General features: G+C 47.1%; 2 protein-coding genes across 3 annotated transcripts in view; both read left to right on the top strand.

Annotated features, from left to right (window-relative positions):
* Positions 1 to 3,337, top strand: part of Poldip3 (DNA polymerase delta interacting protein 3) — a 32,286-nt gene extending 28,949 nt beyond the window's left edge. Inside the window, exon 8 of one of the 2 annotated variants that reach the window (XM_026394347.2) lies at positions 775 to 3,337. In XM_026394347.2, the coding sequence (XP_026250132.1) occupies positions 775 to 952 (178 nt within the window). In that variant the 3' untranslated portion in view covers positions 953 to 3,337. The remainder of the gene's footprint in view (positions 1 to 774) is intronic. The other variant, XM_026394346.2, reaches the window with a different exon arrangement.
* A 7,879-nt stretch (positions 3,338 to 11,216) lies between these two features.
* Positions 11,217 to 18,007, top strand: Rrp7a (ribosomal RNA processing 7 homolog A). The gene is made up of 7 exons (XM_026394288.2): positions 11,217 to 11,297; positions 12,203 to 12,345; positions 14,968 to 15,093; positions 15,793 to 15,910; positions 16,229 to 16,326; positions 16,703 to 16,901; positions 17,915 to 18,007. The coding sequence occupies exons 1-7, from the start codon at positions 11,225 to 11,227 to the stop codon at positions 17,998 to 18,000; spliced, it is 843 nt and encodes a 280-aa protein (XP_026250073.1). The 5' UTR covers positions 11,217 to 11,224; the 3' UTR covers positions 18,001 to 18,007.
* Positions 18,008 to 18,020: the final 13 nt, after the last annotated feature.

Below are 18,020 nucleotides of genomic sequence, written 5' to 3' on the forward strand. Positions count from 1 at the left end.
GTGGGGGGGCAGGGCTTCTCTGCTTGTTCACCCTGCAGGGCCACCTCTTTTATTCTGAGGGGCAGTTGCCATGTCACAGCTTTCCTTCATTCTCCTTCTGATGCTAATGGTTAGTCAAGTGCTGAAAGTGGGATGAAGTGGTTGTTTCCTCATTTCCCATCATTTGTCTCACCATGACCCTGGAGGGGCTGGCATTATGACCTCTGCCGCTGCCTTAGAAATTAGAGACAGCTGTGAGGAAAACAGAGGCACACACACACCTCACACCACACACTCACACACACACACACACACACAAAAACTGAAGCAGATACCCATGGAGGAGATTAGACTTGCCAAGGTGGGTGGATAGTTGGTCCAGGGCAGGCCTGAAGCAGACTGAGATTTAGAAATACTGGGATTTGAGCCTGGGTAATGAATGGTGTGTTTTTGACAAGTCTCTAAAACCAGTTCCAGAAATGTAGTATGTTCCAAATATGTTTTTTAGGGTTTGGTGACCTGCTCAGTTTGGGATGGATAGTTAATGAATTGTGTGTATTTAAGACTTTATTGTTACCATCCATGAGGGAGGAGCAGTGTTTCCTAAGCTTAAAACGTAACACAGCAGCTGCATCTCAGTTTTCTGGGCAGCAAATAAGAGCCGTGATGGGTTTGCTGCAAGATGAAGTGATACAAAGGGTTGAGGAGAGCCCTGCCCACAGTGCCTAGTTCACCGCGGAAGCAGGTTTTCTTAGAAAACCTTCCAGGATTTTCAATCTGCTCTGTTCTTTATAGGCGGCTGAGTGACAGTCCCTCAGTGAAAAAGGAGAGCGAGCTGCCACGAAGGGTGAATTCCGCCTCCTCTTCCAACCCTCCTGCCGAGGTGGACCCTGACACCATCCTGAAGGCGCTCTTCAAGTCATCAGGGGCCTCTGTGACCACACAGCCCACAGAATTCAAAATCAAACTTTGAGCAGGAAAGTGAGGCAGCCAGAAGTGGGGCAGAGGAGGGTGGCTCTGTTTTCCCAAGGCAACACTTGTGACCAATGGGCCGTCGGACTGAAGCCCCCTGAGCGTGGGAAGGGTCCAGGGGTGGAGCTTCCTCACTGGACGGGACCCACCTTTCTGTGTTGTGTCTCCCCTGTGCTCTTCTGTATGTTAACATTTCCCGTAGTGTGTTCCTCTGCCCTCCACCTCATCACCATGGTAGGCCTGTGTATCTGAGTGTACCTCCCTCCACCCTCGGCCCCACGCTGATTCCTTACCTGGAATGGTGCACTAAGTTTCCCCGGTGGGCTTTCTTAAGGCCCCTTGGGATACAGGACAGGGCTGTTTGAAAGACACTGCTTTTTCCAGGGGCTGAGGGATTGCCTTCCCTTTCTGTTTTTCAAACTTTTCAAATAAAGTAGGGAATGGGAACTCTTCCTTTGCCAATGGAAGCCAGGTCAGCTTGAGAGCAGTGCTGCTTACCCACAGACCAGTGGAGATGTTCTAGGGGAATTGGGTCCCAGGCCTCTTTGTCTTTAGGCCTGACTGCTTGTCGACAGAGGGCTCTGTGGCAAGGGCAGGCTGAGGCTGTTGCTCTGCTAGGAACAGTGCCACCCAGCTCTCGGTTTTGAGGGCCTGCACTGTCTCAGGCAACCTAAATTTCCAGAATCCATGTTCCCTTTTTCTGTGAGGGGGGCCAGATGCCCCACCCCAGTTCAGAGCCTTCTGGGCGTCACTTCTGGGAGGGGCTTGCATTGTTAGCCCTCCCATTTCTCACCTGGCTTGGTGTTTGTCCCATCCTTGTTTTGGTGCAAGTGCCAGCTGTTAGCTAGTGGGCCTTTCAAAGGCTCTGCTTCCTGTTCTGTAGTACTGAGGGTTGGGGGGTTATTTGAATGGGAGATGTTGGCTTGCTTGTGGCTCTTCCTTTCTGTCCTCACTTGTCTACAGGACAACATCATGGATGCCAGATGCATATATCCAGCTGCCACAAGGGGCATTGTCCCCACTGCCGTGGGGATGTGCCCGGCCATGACCAGAGGGGTATTTTCCTGCCTTGGCAGTGGGGAAGAGAAGTTAGTCAGGAGAGAAAGGCGGTCCTGCCAGGCAAGCTGGCGGCTGTTTTCCAGCATGCTCCCATACATTATAGAAGCACTGTGTGAATGCCAGAGCGGCTGTCCTGGAGCAGGCTCTTTGGTTTGTTGGAGCTGTGAAGGGAATCCAGGATGGCAGAGCTGGAGTGGGTTGAGGGCTAGAATTCTGGGTGCTGTACAAAATCAGGAGCACATGCTAAGAAAAGGACAAGCCCGGGAGGCAAAGGGGCCTGAGACACCAGGAGCCTCTTAGACGCCCAGTGAAGAGCACCTAGAAACACACCTTTCCACAGTTAGGTCCCTCAAGCAAGAAGGATCCAAAGGTTGGATCCAGATTCAGTCCTCCAGCGCTGAGGTTGCCCAAGCCAGAGATTCTGGGAAAGGCGGTGCTCCACTTTCCTGTGTTTTTGAAGAATGCTGCTTTTCTTCTCTTACCCCCTTCAAATGGGTACAAACTTATGTCTCTTATAGCAGCTGGAAGACATTCCTTCTACACTGGTGTCTACACCCAGAAGGCACTAGGACCTGACTTCTCAGATACTGGGAACAGCTTGGACTGTGCTGAGAGTAGGGATGGTCAACACCCTGCCTTCCTACGGTGGCTTTACCTCCCATTCCCAAGCCAGGCATGCTCTGGTGTTCACAGATTTCACTGAGTCCAGCCGCAGTCTTTGGCCATATGGTACGTTGAGAACAGGAAGGGACCTGTTTACCTCCTCTGTTCTACAGGATGTCATCTTGGGAACAAGGAAGAGAAGGTGGCGGGCCAACCCTTGTGTCCTCTACCTCCCGCTCCCTTACATTGTTCATCAAGTGTCTCTTGTTCAGAAGTCGAGGAAGAGGCATTGAGGGATGGAGGTGATTCTGTATTACTTATCCATTTCTGAATAAATGTTTGTTATTCCTACCTTTAAGTTGTAATTTCTTAGAAGATTGTGCTAAGTGGCCCTTAGACCTCTCTGCTTTACTGATCTCTTTCTTGGGCATTACTCACAGTACTCACTGAATCTCATTATCCACAGCTGAGAATGTGTGTGATGACATCTATGAAGCCCTGGCTGTGAGCAGCAGCTGCTCCAGCAGAACTGTTAGGGAACAAGGCAGCCAGACAAAGGGCGTTTGCCTTGGATTGAACACGTTACACTCGTGGGTATAATTTATCTCTTACGTAAACTGTGGCATTAGAAAAGAAGAAATTATTTATGGTTTTATTATGCAATTAAAAGTGGGTAAGAAGGGCTGGGGTTGTGGCTCTGTGGCAGAGTGCTTGCCTATCATGTGTGAGGCACTGGGTTCAGTTCTCAGCACTGCATATAAATAAAATAAAAGTCCATTGACAACTAAAAAATATTTAAAAAAATTTTTTTTACACAATGGATCAGAAGTAATTATCCTCCCCACTAAATGCAACCTTGGATATTATATAAAACAAACAATAAGGTGGCTCATATTTTTCATTTCTTGTGCACATGAAACTTGAGAAAGATGAAGAGGAGGCACATAGGCTGGGACTTCAGGACGCAAGGAAAGACTAGCACTGAGTTCCTGGGTTTTCTTTCTGCTAACCTGGAAATGCCAACAGGTACAGGACCTCCCCCATCCCACAAAAAATAATAAGGCCTGAGAAAAGTGTCCCGCCTGGCCAGGTCTGAAAACTCCAGCCAAGGGCATAGAAGGAATTGCAGCTGCTCCTCTCCCAGCAAAGGTCAGGTTGGGTCATAGAGGTTCTTTACCAGACTGCATTGGGTGCATCCTGAGACCCCTGCTGGGGTGCTGTCACAGAAGGCTGAGTGGGGAGCCTGAGATTGGTGGTGGTCACTGGAGTCCATATGGGGTGGAGAAATGAGGTTTCTCCAGGAGTCAGCCACAGAGAATAGAGGGATGATGAGCTGGCCCCCACCTAGCAGTAGCAAGGAGACCCTCCCATCTTGGGCGCTGGCAGATAAAACAAGAGAGGAACCTGAATTTCCCATACCTGGCAGTAACAATGATGCTTTTCCAACCTGAAAGAGTGATGTCAGAGGAGGTGTGCTATAACAGAAGTTGTAAATAAGAAAATAAGACCCAGAGTCAGTAGTATCTAAAATTTCCATGTTTCAATTGAAAATCACTCATACCAGAACCAGGGAAATCCCACCTTGAATCAGAAGATGATCAATGGACATCAACACCACGGGGACAAGACATTAGAAACCACCTAAAGGATTTTAAAGCAACTATCCAATTGCTTCAGGAAGCCACTATGAATACACTTGAATCGTATTTGAGAACAAAGTCAGTAAAGAAATAGAAAACCATTTAAAGATTAAAAAAAAATACATGAGATAGGAAAGAATCGGTGAACTTCAAGATAAAATAGAAGCTCCCCAATTTGAACAAGACTTGAGAAAATAATTTTTTTTTTTTTTCTTAAATGAACCTCAGGCCAGTTGTGCTGACAAGTGCCTGTGATCCCAGAGGCTGAGGCAGGAGGGCTGCAAGTTTGAGGTTCAGCCTCAGCTACTAGGTGATAGCCAAAGCAACTTCACAAGACCCTGTCTCAAAAAAATAAAGGGCTGGGGATATGGCTCAGTGGTTAAGTGCCCTTGTGTCCAATCTCTAGAACCAAAAAAAGAAAGAAAGAAAGAACCTCAGGGACCTATTATACTACAACAAAAAATCTAAAATTTCTGTGCCACTAGTGTCCCAGGCTGTAAACTCCCCAGAGATGACAAAAGACACAAATGTACAGATTCAAGAAGCTCAGTGAAGCCCAGCCAAAAAAAAAAAAAAACTTAAGAAGTCTGCACCAAGATACATTGCAGTCAAGCCTATGAGATCTAAATACAAAAGCATCTCAAAATGCAAAAATATCTTCCTATGTGGAAAAAACAATTTTAACAACAGATTTCTCCTAAGTCTATAAGGAAGTGGCACATTTTTCAAGTAGTGAAAGAGGGGCTGCCAATCAAAAATTCTATATCCAGCAAAAATATCCTTCAGGAATCAAGGGGGAAATTTTAGACATTTTCAGGTGAAGAGAAACTAGTAGAATTCATTATCACAAATTCTAACCTAAGAGAATGGCTGTTTTATTAAATTTCTCTAAACAAAAAGGCGAGGCTGAGGCAGGAGGATCGCAAGTTCGAAGCCAGTTAGAGAGGCCCTAAGCAACTCAGTGAGACCCTGTTTCTAAATATAATATTTTAAAAACAGGCTGGGTGTCTCTCAGGGGTTCAGTGCCCCTGGGTTCAATCCTGAGTACCAAAAAAAAAAAGCTTCTCTAAACAAAGGAAAAACTAAAGGAGGAAAACTTGCAACACTGGGAAGGAAGAATAAGGGAAAGAATAAAACTGAAAAAATACAAATTCTTGAGTTTTTTTTTTGTGTGTGTGGTGCTAGGACTTGAACCCAGCGCCTTGTGCACACTAGGCAATCTTGAGTTTTCTAAATTACAGATGATGGTTGAAGAAAAAATATGATGTGGTTCTTAAATGTGTGTAGAGGAAATTTTATAAGTGGGTGAGTAAAGGATGTAGAGAGGGTTTCTAAATTCACAAGAACTACATGTGTATGAACTATGATTTTAAGTTAATAACAGTATACTGTGATAACTTATGTATGATGTAGCTCTTAAAGCAATCACTAAAAAAGATAAGAAATATGCTCAAAATACTATTAAGTAGTGCTGGGGATGTGGCTCAAGCGGTAGCACGCTCGCCTGGCATGCGTGCAGCCCGGGTCCGATCCTCAGCACCACATACAAACAAAGATGTTGTGACCGCCAAAAACTAAAAAATAAATATTAAAAAAAAATTCTCTCTCTCTCACTCACACACTCTCTCTCTCTCTCTTAAAAAAAAATACTATTAAGTAAATAAAAACGGAATTCTCAAAAATGTTCAAGAAACCCATGGAGTGGCAGAAAACAAAACAAAAATAAAATGAGAGACTTAAGTCCTAAAATATCACTAAGTACATTAAATGTAAGTGGTTTAATTTGGGGCTGGGGGTGTGGCTCGGGAGGTGACGCGCTCGCCTGGCATGCGTTCGGCCTGGGTTCGATCCTCAGCACCACATACAAACAAAGATGTTGTGTCCGCCAATAACTAATAAATAAATAAATATTTTTTTTAAAAAAGTGGTTTAATTTGCCCATTAAAAGAGACAGTGGGAGGGCTGGGGCTGTAGCTCAGTAGCAGAGCGCTTGCCTAGCATGTGTGAGGCACTAGGTTTGATCCTTAAAAATAACCAAGCAAAATAAAGTCATGCTGTTCATCTACAACTGCAAAAAAAATTTTAAAAAACACCTAACACTCTTAACATACTGGTAGAACCATCTGCAGATATGTAATCTTAATACCATCCACCAATGTCAAACCAGCATAGAACACCATCAGCACAACAGTATTCTTTACAAGTCCTCATGGTACATACACCTACACAGACTATATCCTGGCCATAAAAAATAATAAATTGTGAGGCTGGGGTTGTAGCTCAGTAACAGAGCGCATACCTAGCACTTGTGAGGCACTGGGTTTGATCCTCAGCACCACATAAAAATAAACATAAAATAAAGGCATTCTGTCCATCTACAACTACAAAAAAGAAATTTAACCAAATAAATTGAGTACAGTAGCATGAGCCTATGATCCCAGATACTTGGGAGGCTGAGGCAGGATGGCAAGTTGGAACTTGGGCCACACAGCAAGACCCCATCTCAAACACAAGAAAAGCAAAACAAAACAAAAGAACCAGGGCTGGGAGTGTATGTGGCTCAGTGGCAAAGCGCTTGCTGAGCTTGTGTATGCCCTGGATTCAATCCCCAACACTGTAAAAAACAAATAACTTGCAAAAATAATGGAAACCGCACAGTGTATTCTTTGATCACAATGGAGTCAATGCCTGGGTGGTTCTCTCCTTAAATCAGAGCTAAACCAAGAGGGCCTGCTCTTACAACTCCTATTCAACATTACACTGGAGGTACTAGCCAGGAAATTAGGCACAAAACAAAACAAGAACAACAACAACAAAAAAATCAAATTGTAAAGAAAGAAGAAAACTATTTGCAGATGACATGGTCTTGCATATAGAAAATCCTAAGGAATTCACTAAAACATTAGAACTAATAAAATTGCAAGATCAATATATACTTGCAATGAACAATTTACAACATGAAAATAAGGGGCTGGGTTGCAGCTCACTGATAAGAGCGCTTGCCTTGCACATGTGAGGCACTAGGCCCCACATATAAATAAAAAAAGGTGAATTAGAAGAGCACTGGAATGACACTTCCTGATTTCAAAATTTACTATAATGATTATTAAACTACAGTAATCAAGACCATGTGGCACTGGCATAAGGCTAAAAATACAGATCAGTGGAACAGAATGGAAACTCCAGAAATAAAGCCTCATCTCTGCTCATTTTTTTAAATATCATTTTTTAATATATTCATTTTTTTATGTGGTGCTAAGGATTGAACCCAGGACCTCACGTGTGCAAGGCAAGCGCTATACCCCTGAGCTACAACCCCAGCCCTCTGCTCAATTTTCAGCAAATCTGCCAAGACAATTCAGTTGGGGAAAGAATCAAAATCAGAAAACAATTCCTTGCAATGCCGCATGACTATAATCCCAGCAGCTTGGGAGGTTGAGGCAAGACCATCACAAGGTGGAGGCCAGCCTGGGCAACTTAGCAAGACCTGTCTCAAAAAAAAAAAAAATATATATATATATATATATATATAAAGGGTTGGGGGGCTGAGGTTGTGGCTCAGTGGTAGAGCACTTGTCTAGCATGTGTGAGGCACTGGGTTGGATTCTCAGCACCATATATAAGTAAATAAATGTCCATCAATAACTAATAAAAATATTTTTTAAAAGTGGGGGGTGCTGGGGATGTGGCTCAGTGGCTGAACACCCCTGGGTTCAGTCCCTGGTATCAAAAAAAAAAAAAAGGAGGGCTGAGGTTGTAGCTCCATGGTGAAGTGCTTGCCCTAGCATATGCAAGGCCATGGATTCAATCCTCAGCACCACATAAAAATAAATAAAATAAAGGTATTATGTCCATATACAACTAAAAAATATTTAAAATAAAAGAATTTCTTTAAAAAAAAAAAAGGCAGGTGTGCTGGGGAAGTAGCCCTTGCGTAGAATGCCCCTGGGTTTAATCCTGAATGCTCCAAAAAACAAGAAAACAATTCTTAGCATCAAAATCAATAAAATACTTATAGATCAAAAAATATAAAAAAGAATTTTTTTTTTTTGGTACCAGAGATTGAACCCCAGGTCACTTAACCACTGAGCCACATCCCCAACTGTATTTTGTATTTTATTTAGAGACAGAGTCTCACTGAGTTGCTTAGTTTCTCGCTTTTGCTGAGGCTGGCTTTGAACTCACGATCCTGCCTCAGCCTCTCGAGCTGCTGGGATACATGTGTGCATCACCACACCTGGCATCCAGCTCTTTTTTTTTTTTTTTTTTTGAGACAAGAGTTTCACTAAGTTGCTTAGGTCCTAAATTGATGAGTCTGGCTTTGAATTTATGATCTTCCTGCCTCAGCCTACTGAGCTGCTGGGATTACAGGCATGCGCTAACACACCCACTTTATGAATAAATTTAACAAAATAAGTGCAAAATTTACATTCTGAAAACTACTCAACATCAGAAGAAATTAAAGAGATACTGTAGTCAAAACAAACTTGAAAAAGAAGACACTGGAATGACACTGAGTTCAAAATTTACTACAATGATTACTAAACTACAGAAATCAAGACCATGTGGCACTGGCATAAAGCTAAAAATATAGATCAGTGGAACAGAATGGAAACTCCAGAAATAAAGCCTCATCTCTGCTCAATTTTCAGCAAATCTGCCAAGACAATTCAGTTGGGGAAAGAATAGTCTTTTCAACAAATGGTACAGGGACAGCTGTTTTTGTTGGCTTGTTTGTGGTGCTGAGAACCAAACCCAGAGCATGCCAGGCAAGGGCTCTACCACTCAGCCATGGGGCAATTATATTCACAAATAATAAATACACAACCTTGTGAATATACTAAGACTCACTAAATTGTATATACTAAGAGGGCAGATTTTATTGCATGTGAATTATATGTTTAAAAGTTATTTTAAAAATACTTAGTGGTTTGCTTTATAATCTTTTATTCAAATGTCTCATTCACAGGTGAAATTCATTTAATTTTCCAATTCAGCAAGCAGATGTATATGATTTTTACATGGTTTCTAGCTTAGTATCCCCAAAGATTGTGATGTGACCAAGTAGTAATTGAAAGATAAATTGTCCATTTTTCAGCAAATAAAAAATACTTAGTGGTGTAATCAAGAATAAGTTAGTTTTTCAACAGACTGTAATTTGGGCAATTTGGGCTTAGCCATCTCTGTTAAGCCCTCTAAGACTTCTCCTGGGATCAGAGCTGGGGGTCACCGGTGTAGGTGTGTTCCACCATTTCAGCTGGGGCTGAAACTTCACATATCACCTATCTCATGTAACTGCCACTTAGCTGGCAGCCTCCCTTTCTTGTCACTCAAAAGTTTAGGTCAACCTACTTGACATCACTGGATCCCAAGAGAGCAGAAGCTATAAACTTGTTAATCCTGGGCTTGAAACTGCTGTATTTCACTTCTGTTACATTCTGAACACAAAGCAAATCATGGACAGCCAGGTTCAAGAGAGATTGCAGGGTTCACCTCTAGACTGGAAGGTAGCATGCACCCCCATGAGTGGGAGGAACTGTGGAGGTTGTCCCAGGAAAATGCCACAGCAGCCATTTAAAGCTAAAATATAGACTTTTGCTTCCTGCAATAAGGAGAACTGGGTAATGTGGAAAACCCTCATCTTACAAAACACCTAGAAATTCTTCATAAAGCAAATAACTATTTTCATAGATATGTGCACATGAATATAAAAACTGATGGGCGCAGTGGTGCACAACTGCAATCCCAGTGGCTTGGGAGGCTGAGGCAGGAGGATGGCATGCTCAAAGCTAGCCTCAGCAAAAGGGAGACACTGAGTAACTCTGTGAGACCCTGTCTCTAAATAAAATGCAAAATAGGGGGCTGGGGATGTGGCTCAAGTGGTAGCGCGCTCGCCTGGCATGCGTGCGGCCCAGGTTTGATCCTCAGCACCACATACAAACAAAGATGCTGTGCCCGCCGATAACTAAAAAATAAATATTAAAAAAATTCTCTCTCTTTTAAAAAAAATAAATATTAAAAAAATAAATAAAATGCAAAATAGGCCTGAAGATGCGGCTCAATGGTTGAGTGCCCCTGAGTTCAATCCCTGGTACCAAATAAAATGTACCAGGCATTGAACCTAGCAGCTCTTTTCCACTGAGCCACATCCCAGCTCTTTTTTTATTTTAAGACAGGGTCTCCCCGAGTTACTTAGGGCCTCGCTAAGTTGCTAAGGCTGGCCTTGAACTTATGATCCTTTTACCTTAGCCTCCCAAGTTGCACCACCGCCCCTGACTTGGAGTTTTCAGTGCATGGTTGGTAGGCCCTGTTGCCTCTGGCTCTGTGGCAAGGAAGGACATCTCATAGCAGATGTTTGTGGTTTGCTTTTGTGTTTATTGTTTCTTTCTCTTGTTAGAATATAAACTCCAGGAGGGCTGGATGTTGCTTCACCTTTGTATTTCTTTCCTTCTTTCTTTCTTTTGGTACCAGGGATTGAACTCAGGGGCACTCAACCACTGAGCCACATCCCCAGCCCTATTTTGTATTTTATTTAGAGACAGAGTATTACTGAGTTGCTGAGGGCCTCACCTTTCCTAAGGTTGCTTTGAACTAGTGATCCTCCTGCCTCAGCCTCCCGAGCCACTGGGATTTGGGGCGCGCACCACCCCGCCCGGCTTCGCCTTTGTATTTCTAACGCTTGTTATTTTGAGGTAGGAAGGAGGGAGGGAGGAAGGGAGAAAGGCAGACAGGGTAGGAGGGAGGAAAGGGGGAAGGGAGGAAAGCTCTTCCGGGTTCGCAACCCTGAACAGCCCTGGTCCAGGATCTCCCTTACTTGAGCTTATTAGGGTTGCGCCTAGGGCGGGGCGGGAGGGGACAGGAAGGCAGGGCTGGGACCGAGAGGGCGGGGCCCTCGCGGCGCCGTCGTCATGGAAACGCGCTAGCGCGCGGAACTACAGTTCCCAGCAAGCCCCGCGTTTCCGGTTGGCAAGATGGTGGCGCGTAGGAGAAAGCGTGCGGCTAGGGACCTTGAGGCGGGCGTTCCGAGCCCACCCGGCTACTACGGTGAGCGGCTCGGGGACGCGAGGTTGGGAGACGGAAAGGCTTTGCTGGGAGGTGTCCCGGGAGCCCCGGGAGCGGCCGCTTGGTTGGGCCACGGCAAGTCGAGAAGCCCCTGGCTCCGCGGGACCCACGCGGCGCCCTTCTCCCGGGTCAGCCCTTCTTGGTGAGAGCCTTCCTCACAGAGCCGTCTCTGAAGGCCTGTGCGAGGAAACTGCCTGCTCCCTTCGCCCTGAGTGCTTCCTTCTTAGCCGATACAAGATTGCTGTCTGCTTTCTTGCTCCCCAGCCTCCTGCCCCGGGGCCGCGTGCGTCCCCAAAGTGAGCGGCCCCCTAGCTTCGTGAAGGTGGCCCTTAGGGAGTCGCGCCGATAAGGGCCCTCGGACTAGATCCACAGCAGGTGGACCTCAGCCGGTCGGAGGCCGGGCGAGGGTGCGGCTCCCTTGAGAAAGGGAAGTTTGCGCCAGAACCTGAAGAATGGGTGCAGGGACGAGGTTTGGTGCGCAGGCAGAGGGCAGGTGTGAGGCCCGGCTTGTTGGGGAACCCAGAGTCGGGGTGGGGGAGGGGAGGGTGAAAAGAGACACCGTGGCAGGCCGGTCACACAGCTTCCAGAAGGATTTGGGTGTTGACCCCAACAGCAGCAGAGTTGGAGCCCCCCTCTCACGCGCCCCCGTGTAATTGCCAGATGAGTTCTCTCCTCCACCCCCTTGGGAGTCCCCCTTCTGCGGATGTGTGTGCTCACGCTCCGAGGTGGTGAGGCTCCGCCGAGAGGTTGGGCTCACAGAAGGAAGAATGCGCGATGGACCCACGGGCCTAGGAAGGGTCGTGGAGAAAGGGAATTGGGTGGATTAGGTGCTCACCTGCACTCACGGTAGCCTGACCCTGACTCCCATGCCACCATTTCCCTTCCAGCCATTCCGATCAAGTTCTCAGCAAAGCAGCGAGCTTCTCATTACCTTTATGTGAGAGAACACAGAGTTCGAGAAGGCACGCAGTCTACATGGCCTCAGAAGCGCACCCTTTTTGTCCTCAATGTGCCGCCATACTGCAACGAGGTGAACTGGCAGGGGACCTGTGAGCTCTGGAATGGGAGCCCCAGGGTCAAAATGTTCAGAAAGTGGAGGGGTGTCAAATGTTGAGAAGGTTGCCTTTACCTCTTGTGGAAAGAAATTGGCTTTTTCTTTTTCTTTCTTTTTTTTTAGTACTGAGGATTGAACCCAGGGACACTCAACCCCTGAGTCACATTCCCAGCTCTTTTTGTATTTTTTTAATTTAGAGAAAGGGATTCAGTCATCCTGTCTTTGCCTCCTCAGTTGCTGGGATTACAGCATGCACCACCGAGCCCAGCCAGGAAATCAGGTTTTGGCGAGTTTTTTTTGGTGGGGGATACTGGGGATTGAACTCAGGGGCACACAACCACAGAGCCACATCCCCAGCCCTGTTTTGTGTTTTATTTAGAGACAGGGTCTCACTGAGTTGCTTAGTGCCTTGCTTTTGCTGAGGCTGGCTTTGAACTTTCAATTTTCCCATCTCAGTCTGTGGAGACGCTGGGATTCCAGGCGTGTGCCACCTCTCCTGGCTTCAGGAAATTGGCTTTTTAAAAATTATTATTATTTTTTAGTTGTTCATGATACCTTTATATTATTTATTTTTATGTGGTGCTGAGGATCAAACCCAGGGCCTCACGCGCTCTAGGTGAGAGCTCTACCGCTAAGCTATAACCCCAGCCAAGAAAATTGGCTTTTTTAAAGTATTTGTTTTGTTTTTGGTGGTACTGGAAATGAGCCTGGGACCTTACACATGCTCCCTAATCACTCTATCCTTGAGCTACACCTCCAGCCCTTTTAAGTTTTAATTTTCTTTTCGAGGCAGGGTCTCAATAAATTGCTGAGGCTGGCCTTAAATTTATGATTCTCCTGCCTCAACCTCCCAAGTAGCTGGGATTAAAGGTTTATGCCACCATGCTCAGCTTTAATTATATATATATATATATTTTTTTTTTAAAGAGAGAGTGAGAGAGAGAGAGAGAGAATTTTTAATATTTATTTTTTAGTTCTCGGCAGACACAACATCTTTGTTGGTATGTGGTGCTGAGGATCGAACCCGGGCTGCACGCATGCCAGGCGATTGCGCTACCGCTTGAGCTACATCCCCAGCCCCGCTTTAATTATATTTTAAAAATATAATTTGAGGGCTGGAGTTGTGGCTCAGCAGTAGACAGCTTGCCTAGCATGTGTGAGGCCCTGGGTTTGATCTTCAGCACCACATAAAAAGAAATAAAACAAAGGTATTGTGTACAACTAAAAAATAAAATTTAAAAAATTATTTGAGGGATATGTTACCCAGAATTGTTGAATTACATTGTTCTTTCTTATTTTTTAAAATATTTTTTAATCGTTGGTGGATCTTTATTTTATTTATTTATATGTGGTGCTGGGAATCGAACCCATGCCTCACATACGCTAGGCAAGCACTCTTCCACTGAGCTACAACCCCAGTCCACATTGTTCTTTCTTGAATGTAAAAATGATACCTATCTGGACTGGGGTTATAGCTCAGCGGTAGAGCACTTGCCTAGCACATGCAAGGCACTGGGTTTGATCCTCAGCACCACACAAAAATAAACAAATAAAATAAAGGTGTGCTCAACTATAACTAAAAAAATATTTTTTTAAAAAAATGGGGCTGAGTGCTTCACCTATCCATGGGAGTTGAAGAAAAATGTAAGAAAATAAAAATTACCTCTAATTCTGTCTCGAAACACCTTAATTTTTTCCACAGAAAGTATTAAATTTAGTATTACATACATTTATAGAAGTAAAACAGGGAGCTGCTGGATTTTGAATGAATTTTTTTTCAGAAGAAAAAAATTTTTTTTTTTTGGTGTGTGTGTGTGTGTGTGTGTGTGTGTGTCTGTCTGTCTGTTTTGCTGGGGATTGAACCCAGGGCCTTGTGCTGCATGTGAGGCAAGCACTCTACTTCTAAAAGATTCCTCTTAAGGTCAAGGGAGAAAGAAGCATTAAGAAGAAAGTTAACCTAGCTAAGCTTGGTGGCATATTCCTATAATCCTAGCAACTTGGGAGGCTGAAGCAGGAGATCACAAGTTCAAGGCCAGCCTCAGCAACTTAATGAGAGATAACCTTTACTAAAGTGTAGCAAATGTTGAGAGAAGGGCGCAGGCTATAGGTGAATAGCTTGATGCATTCCACAAATTGAACATGGCTACATACATAATCAGTGTGTGAATTGATAAACATCACCACACCCCAGATGTTCCCTCATGCCCTTTCTGCTTCGGATCATCACCATCTTGATTCTGAAAGTGTAGATTTGACTCCTTCTTTTCTTTGGTGGTGCTTGGGGATTGAATCCACAGCCTTGTGCATGCTAGGCAAGCCCTCTACCAACTGAGCTGTATTCATAGCCCCTAAATTTGACTCTCATTTAACTTAATTGTCTTAGAAGAATAATATCAGGAGTGTCCCCACCTTTCTTATTATGGAGGTTGGGAATGTGGGAACTGGACATGGCACCCTGGCTTTCTTGGTTGGGTAGACTTGGGCTCTTGGTCCTTTGGGATCCCTTTTTAAAAGATGTGACTGTCCACCCAGGTGTAGGGGAAGCTCTGGGGAAAGCCCTGTGAATGTTCACCCTGTGCTTCCCTCTGGCCGTGGCAGGAGTGCCTGACTCGTCTGCTGTCCCCCTGTGGCACTGTCCAGTCTGTGGAGTTGCAGGAGAAGCCGGACCTTGCTGAGAGCGCAAAGGAACCCAAGTCTAAGTTTTTTCACCCTACGCCCATTCCGGTAGGCCTTCAAGTTCCAGGTTCCACTGGAATGGCAGCACAAGGCGGGGTGGGGGCAATTAGTGTCCCTTGTGTAGGGGATGGAGGTGTGTATGTAGGTGCAGAGGTTGGCAGTGGGACTCTGAGAGCATGTCCTGTAGTCCTATAGTAGACATTCCCAACCTCCATAGTTCCAATTGGTCTAGGAGCCAGCTGTGCAACATCTTTGGACTTCCTGCCTGGTGGTTTCCATTCTCCATGTTAGAGCTTCGGGGCCATCTCTGCACTCTCCTGCAGGCCCCCTGGGCTCCCTGCTTGCTTCTCCCTGAGGTAGAGTCCTCCTCAGGCCAGGGTTTGGTCTCCAGGAGCACTATGCCTTCCATGTTTTCCCAAGTGCCTGGACCTGACGCCTTCTCCCAGCACAGGAGAGTCTGACCGGTTGAGTGCCCTCTCTGGGCCTGGTTTCCACGAGCCTGCCCTAAGGTTGAACCCACTTTTCACTGACTCCTTCCTGAAACTGGAAGAAATGTCCCGTGTATCCCCTGTCCTTGGAGGAAGAGCTGGGAATGAGTCTCCCTTCCAGCAGCAGTTGGGTAACTGAGTGTGACTGTCCCCCACCTAAACTCTTCCCTGGCCCAGCAACAGGTTAGGTGAGGGCAGGTGTGGGAACTTGTGCTGGTGTGGGTAGGGCTCCCCCACTCGGACTTCTCTCTTCCCCCAGGGATTCCAAGTAGCCTACGTGGTGTTCCAGAAGCCAAGTGGAGTGTCGGCCGCCTTGACCCTGAAGGGCCCTTTGCTGGTCTCTACGGAGAGTCACCCTGTGAAGAGTGGCATTCATAGTCAGTGCTATAGCACCTCCTTTCTGGGCCCAGGGTTGGTGAGGGAAGCTTTCTGGGAGCAGCCTCTGGGTGCCACAGCCTTAGCCAGCTCCCTGAGGGCAGTGCGAGGGAGACGCAGGCAGACAGGGCTAGTTGGGGTGCGTCAGGAGATGCTAGCCTGGAACTTCAGCACCAGGTGGACAAAGGTGGAGACCCAGCCTGTTGCCCCTAGAATCTCAGCACTTGCCCACAGGTCTCGAGGCCTTGCAGCCTGTGTCAGAAAGTCCTGACACCCGGCAGGCCTGAGGCAGCTGGTCTCCTTGTCTCCCCATCCCCCAGAGTGGATCAGTGACTATGCAGATTCAGTGACTGACCCTGAGGCCCTGAGAGTTGAGGTGGACACATTCATGGAGGCCTACGATCAGAAGATTGCTGCGGTAAAGGGACACTGCCTCCCTGTGGGAGGGTGGGGCTGCAAGTATGTGATGTGACTCCCACGGGGGACAGCCTGTCCTTGGTCACCATATGGGTCCAGGCTTTCTCTACTGAATCTTTGGTGACGTTGAATATAGATGGTCTGTAGGGGGGTGGGGGAGGAGCAGCATTGGCACCTGGGTGCCCTGTCCCCATACTCAGCCTGTGCCCTGCACCATGGGGCTGAGTGCTAGCAGGACCTGCCAGGGCGGGTCTGACTACTGGAGGAGGATGGGAGGTTCCGTCCCTCGAGGCTTTGGAGGGGTCAGGAGCACTGTCCTGCAGAGGAGTCCTGCCATGGGTCAGCAGGGTGCAAAAGCAGGGTGCCATTCCTTGCAGGAGGAGGAGAAGGCCAAGGAGGAGGAGGGAGTCCCTGATGAGGAGGGCTGGGTGAAGGTGACCCGCCGGGGTCGGCGGCCTGTGCTTCCACGAACTGAGGCAGCCAGCCTGCGAGTGCTGGAGAAGGAGAAACGGAAGCGTGCACGCAAGGAGCTGCTCAACTTCTATGCCTGGCAGCATCGGGAGACCAAGATGGAGCGTAAGGGCCTCCTCCAAGGCAGGAGATGGCCTTGTGGGTTGGGATGGGAGTGCATCCTTGGACATGCGCTCTGGGCTTAGAGTTCCAGCCTGGCAGCACTCTCCTGCTTCCCAGGGGCAGCTGCATTTGCCCAGGAGTGGTGGGTGGGGTTATTCATACCCACAGAGGCATCTGGGATGGGGACCCACCTCCAAGCCCCTGAGCCCTTACTGCTGGAACCTGTTAGCCTCCAGCCAGCAAGAAGTCTGGAGGTGATCTCCAGAGTCGCTGAGCTGTAGAGAAGGCCAGGGGGGCCCTGGGGCTCTCTGCGGTTCACCATCTCTTCACCTGTGGTTTGCTTTTGGTGCTGCTGCTAAGCTCCCTCCTCCACTGTCCTGGTCTCTTGCTGTCTCAGCTGTCCTGTAGGTCAGCTGTGTGTGGTCGGAGGAGAGGGTCCTGGCCTGAGCTGGAGGGTGGGCTCTGCAGCTGTCTTGACCCCCAGCCCTGTTGCTGGCGCACTCTGAGACTCACTGCTGCACTGACCCTTCTCCTGTACTGGTCCTTTTCTTCTCTCCAGATCCTGAACTTTACCTCATGGCCTCCATCGGCCTTCTCTCCTTTAGACTCCAGATCCCCCCCTACCCTTTGACCTAGATCATTCATTGACTAGTCACCATCTGAATTTGGTGGCCCTAGGGCTGGAGAGGGAGGCACCTGGACTCCTTCACCTGGGGGTGGAGTAGGCATGTGGATCTTTTTGTTTTCTTTGGGCTTCTCATTGGTGCATTTCTAACCTCAAAACTCTGGCATGTCACCTCCTGCCTGAGCCTTGCCTCTGACCTGGTCTGCAGTCAAGTACTGTGTTCTGATTCCTTGCAGAATCCAGACCATGACCCAAAGCGGGCAGGGTGGGGAGGCCTGGTGGAACCCCCCGACCCTGGGAAGTGAGGGGTGTGCCAGCACTCTCAGTGGGGGCAGCGGGTGTCTCCCACAGGATGCTGCCTGACCCTGTTCTGTGACCTCTCACACCACAGACCTTGCACAGCTGCGCAAGAAGTTCGAAGAGGACAAGCAGAGGATTGAGCTGATGCGGGCCCAGCGCAAATTCCGACCCTACTGAGCCTGCCAGGCTGTGACCCG

Source organism: Urocitellus parryii, chromosome 5 (genome assembly GCF_045843805.1).
Source record: "Urocitellus parryii isolate mUroPar1 chromosome 5, mUroPar1.hap1, whole genome shotgun sequence".
NCBI classification, from domain to species: Eukaryota; Metazoa; Chordata; class Mammalia; order Rodentia; family Sciuridae; genus Urocitellus; species Urocitellus parryii.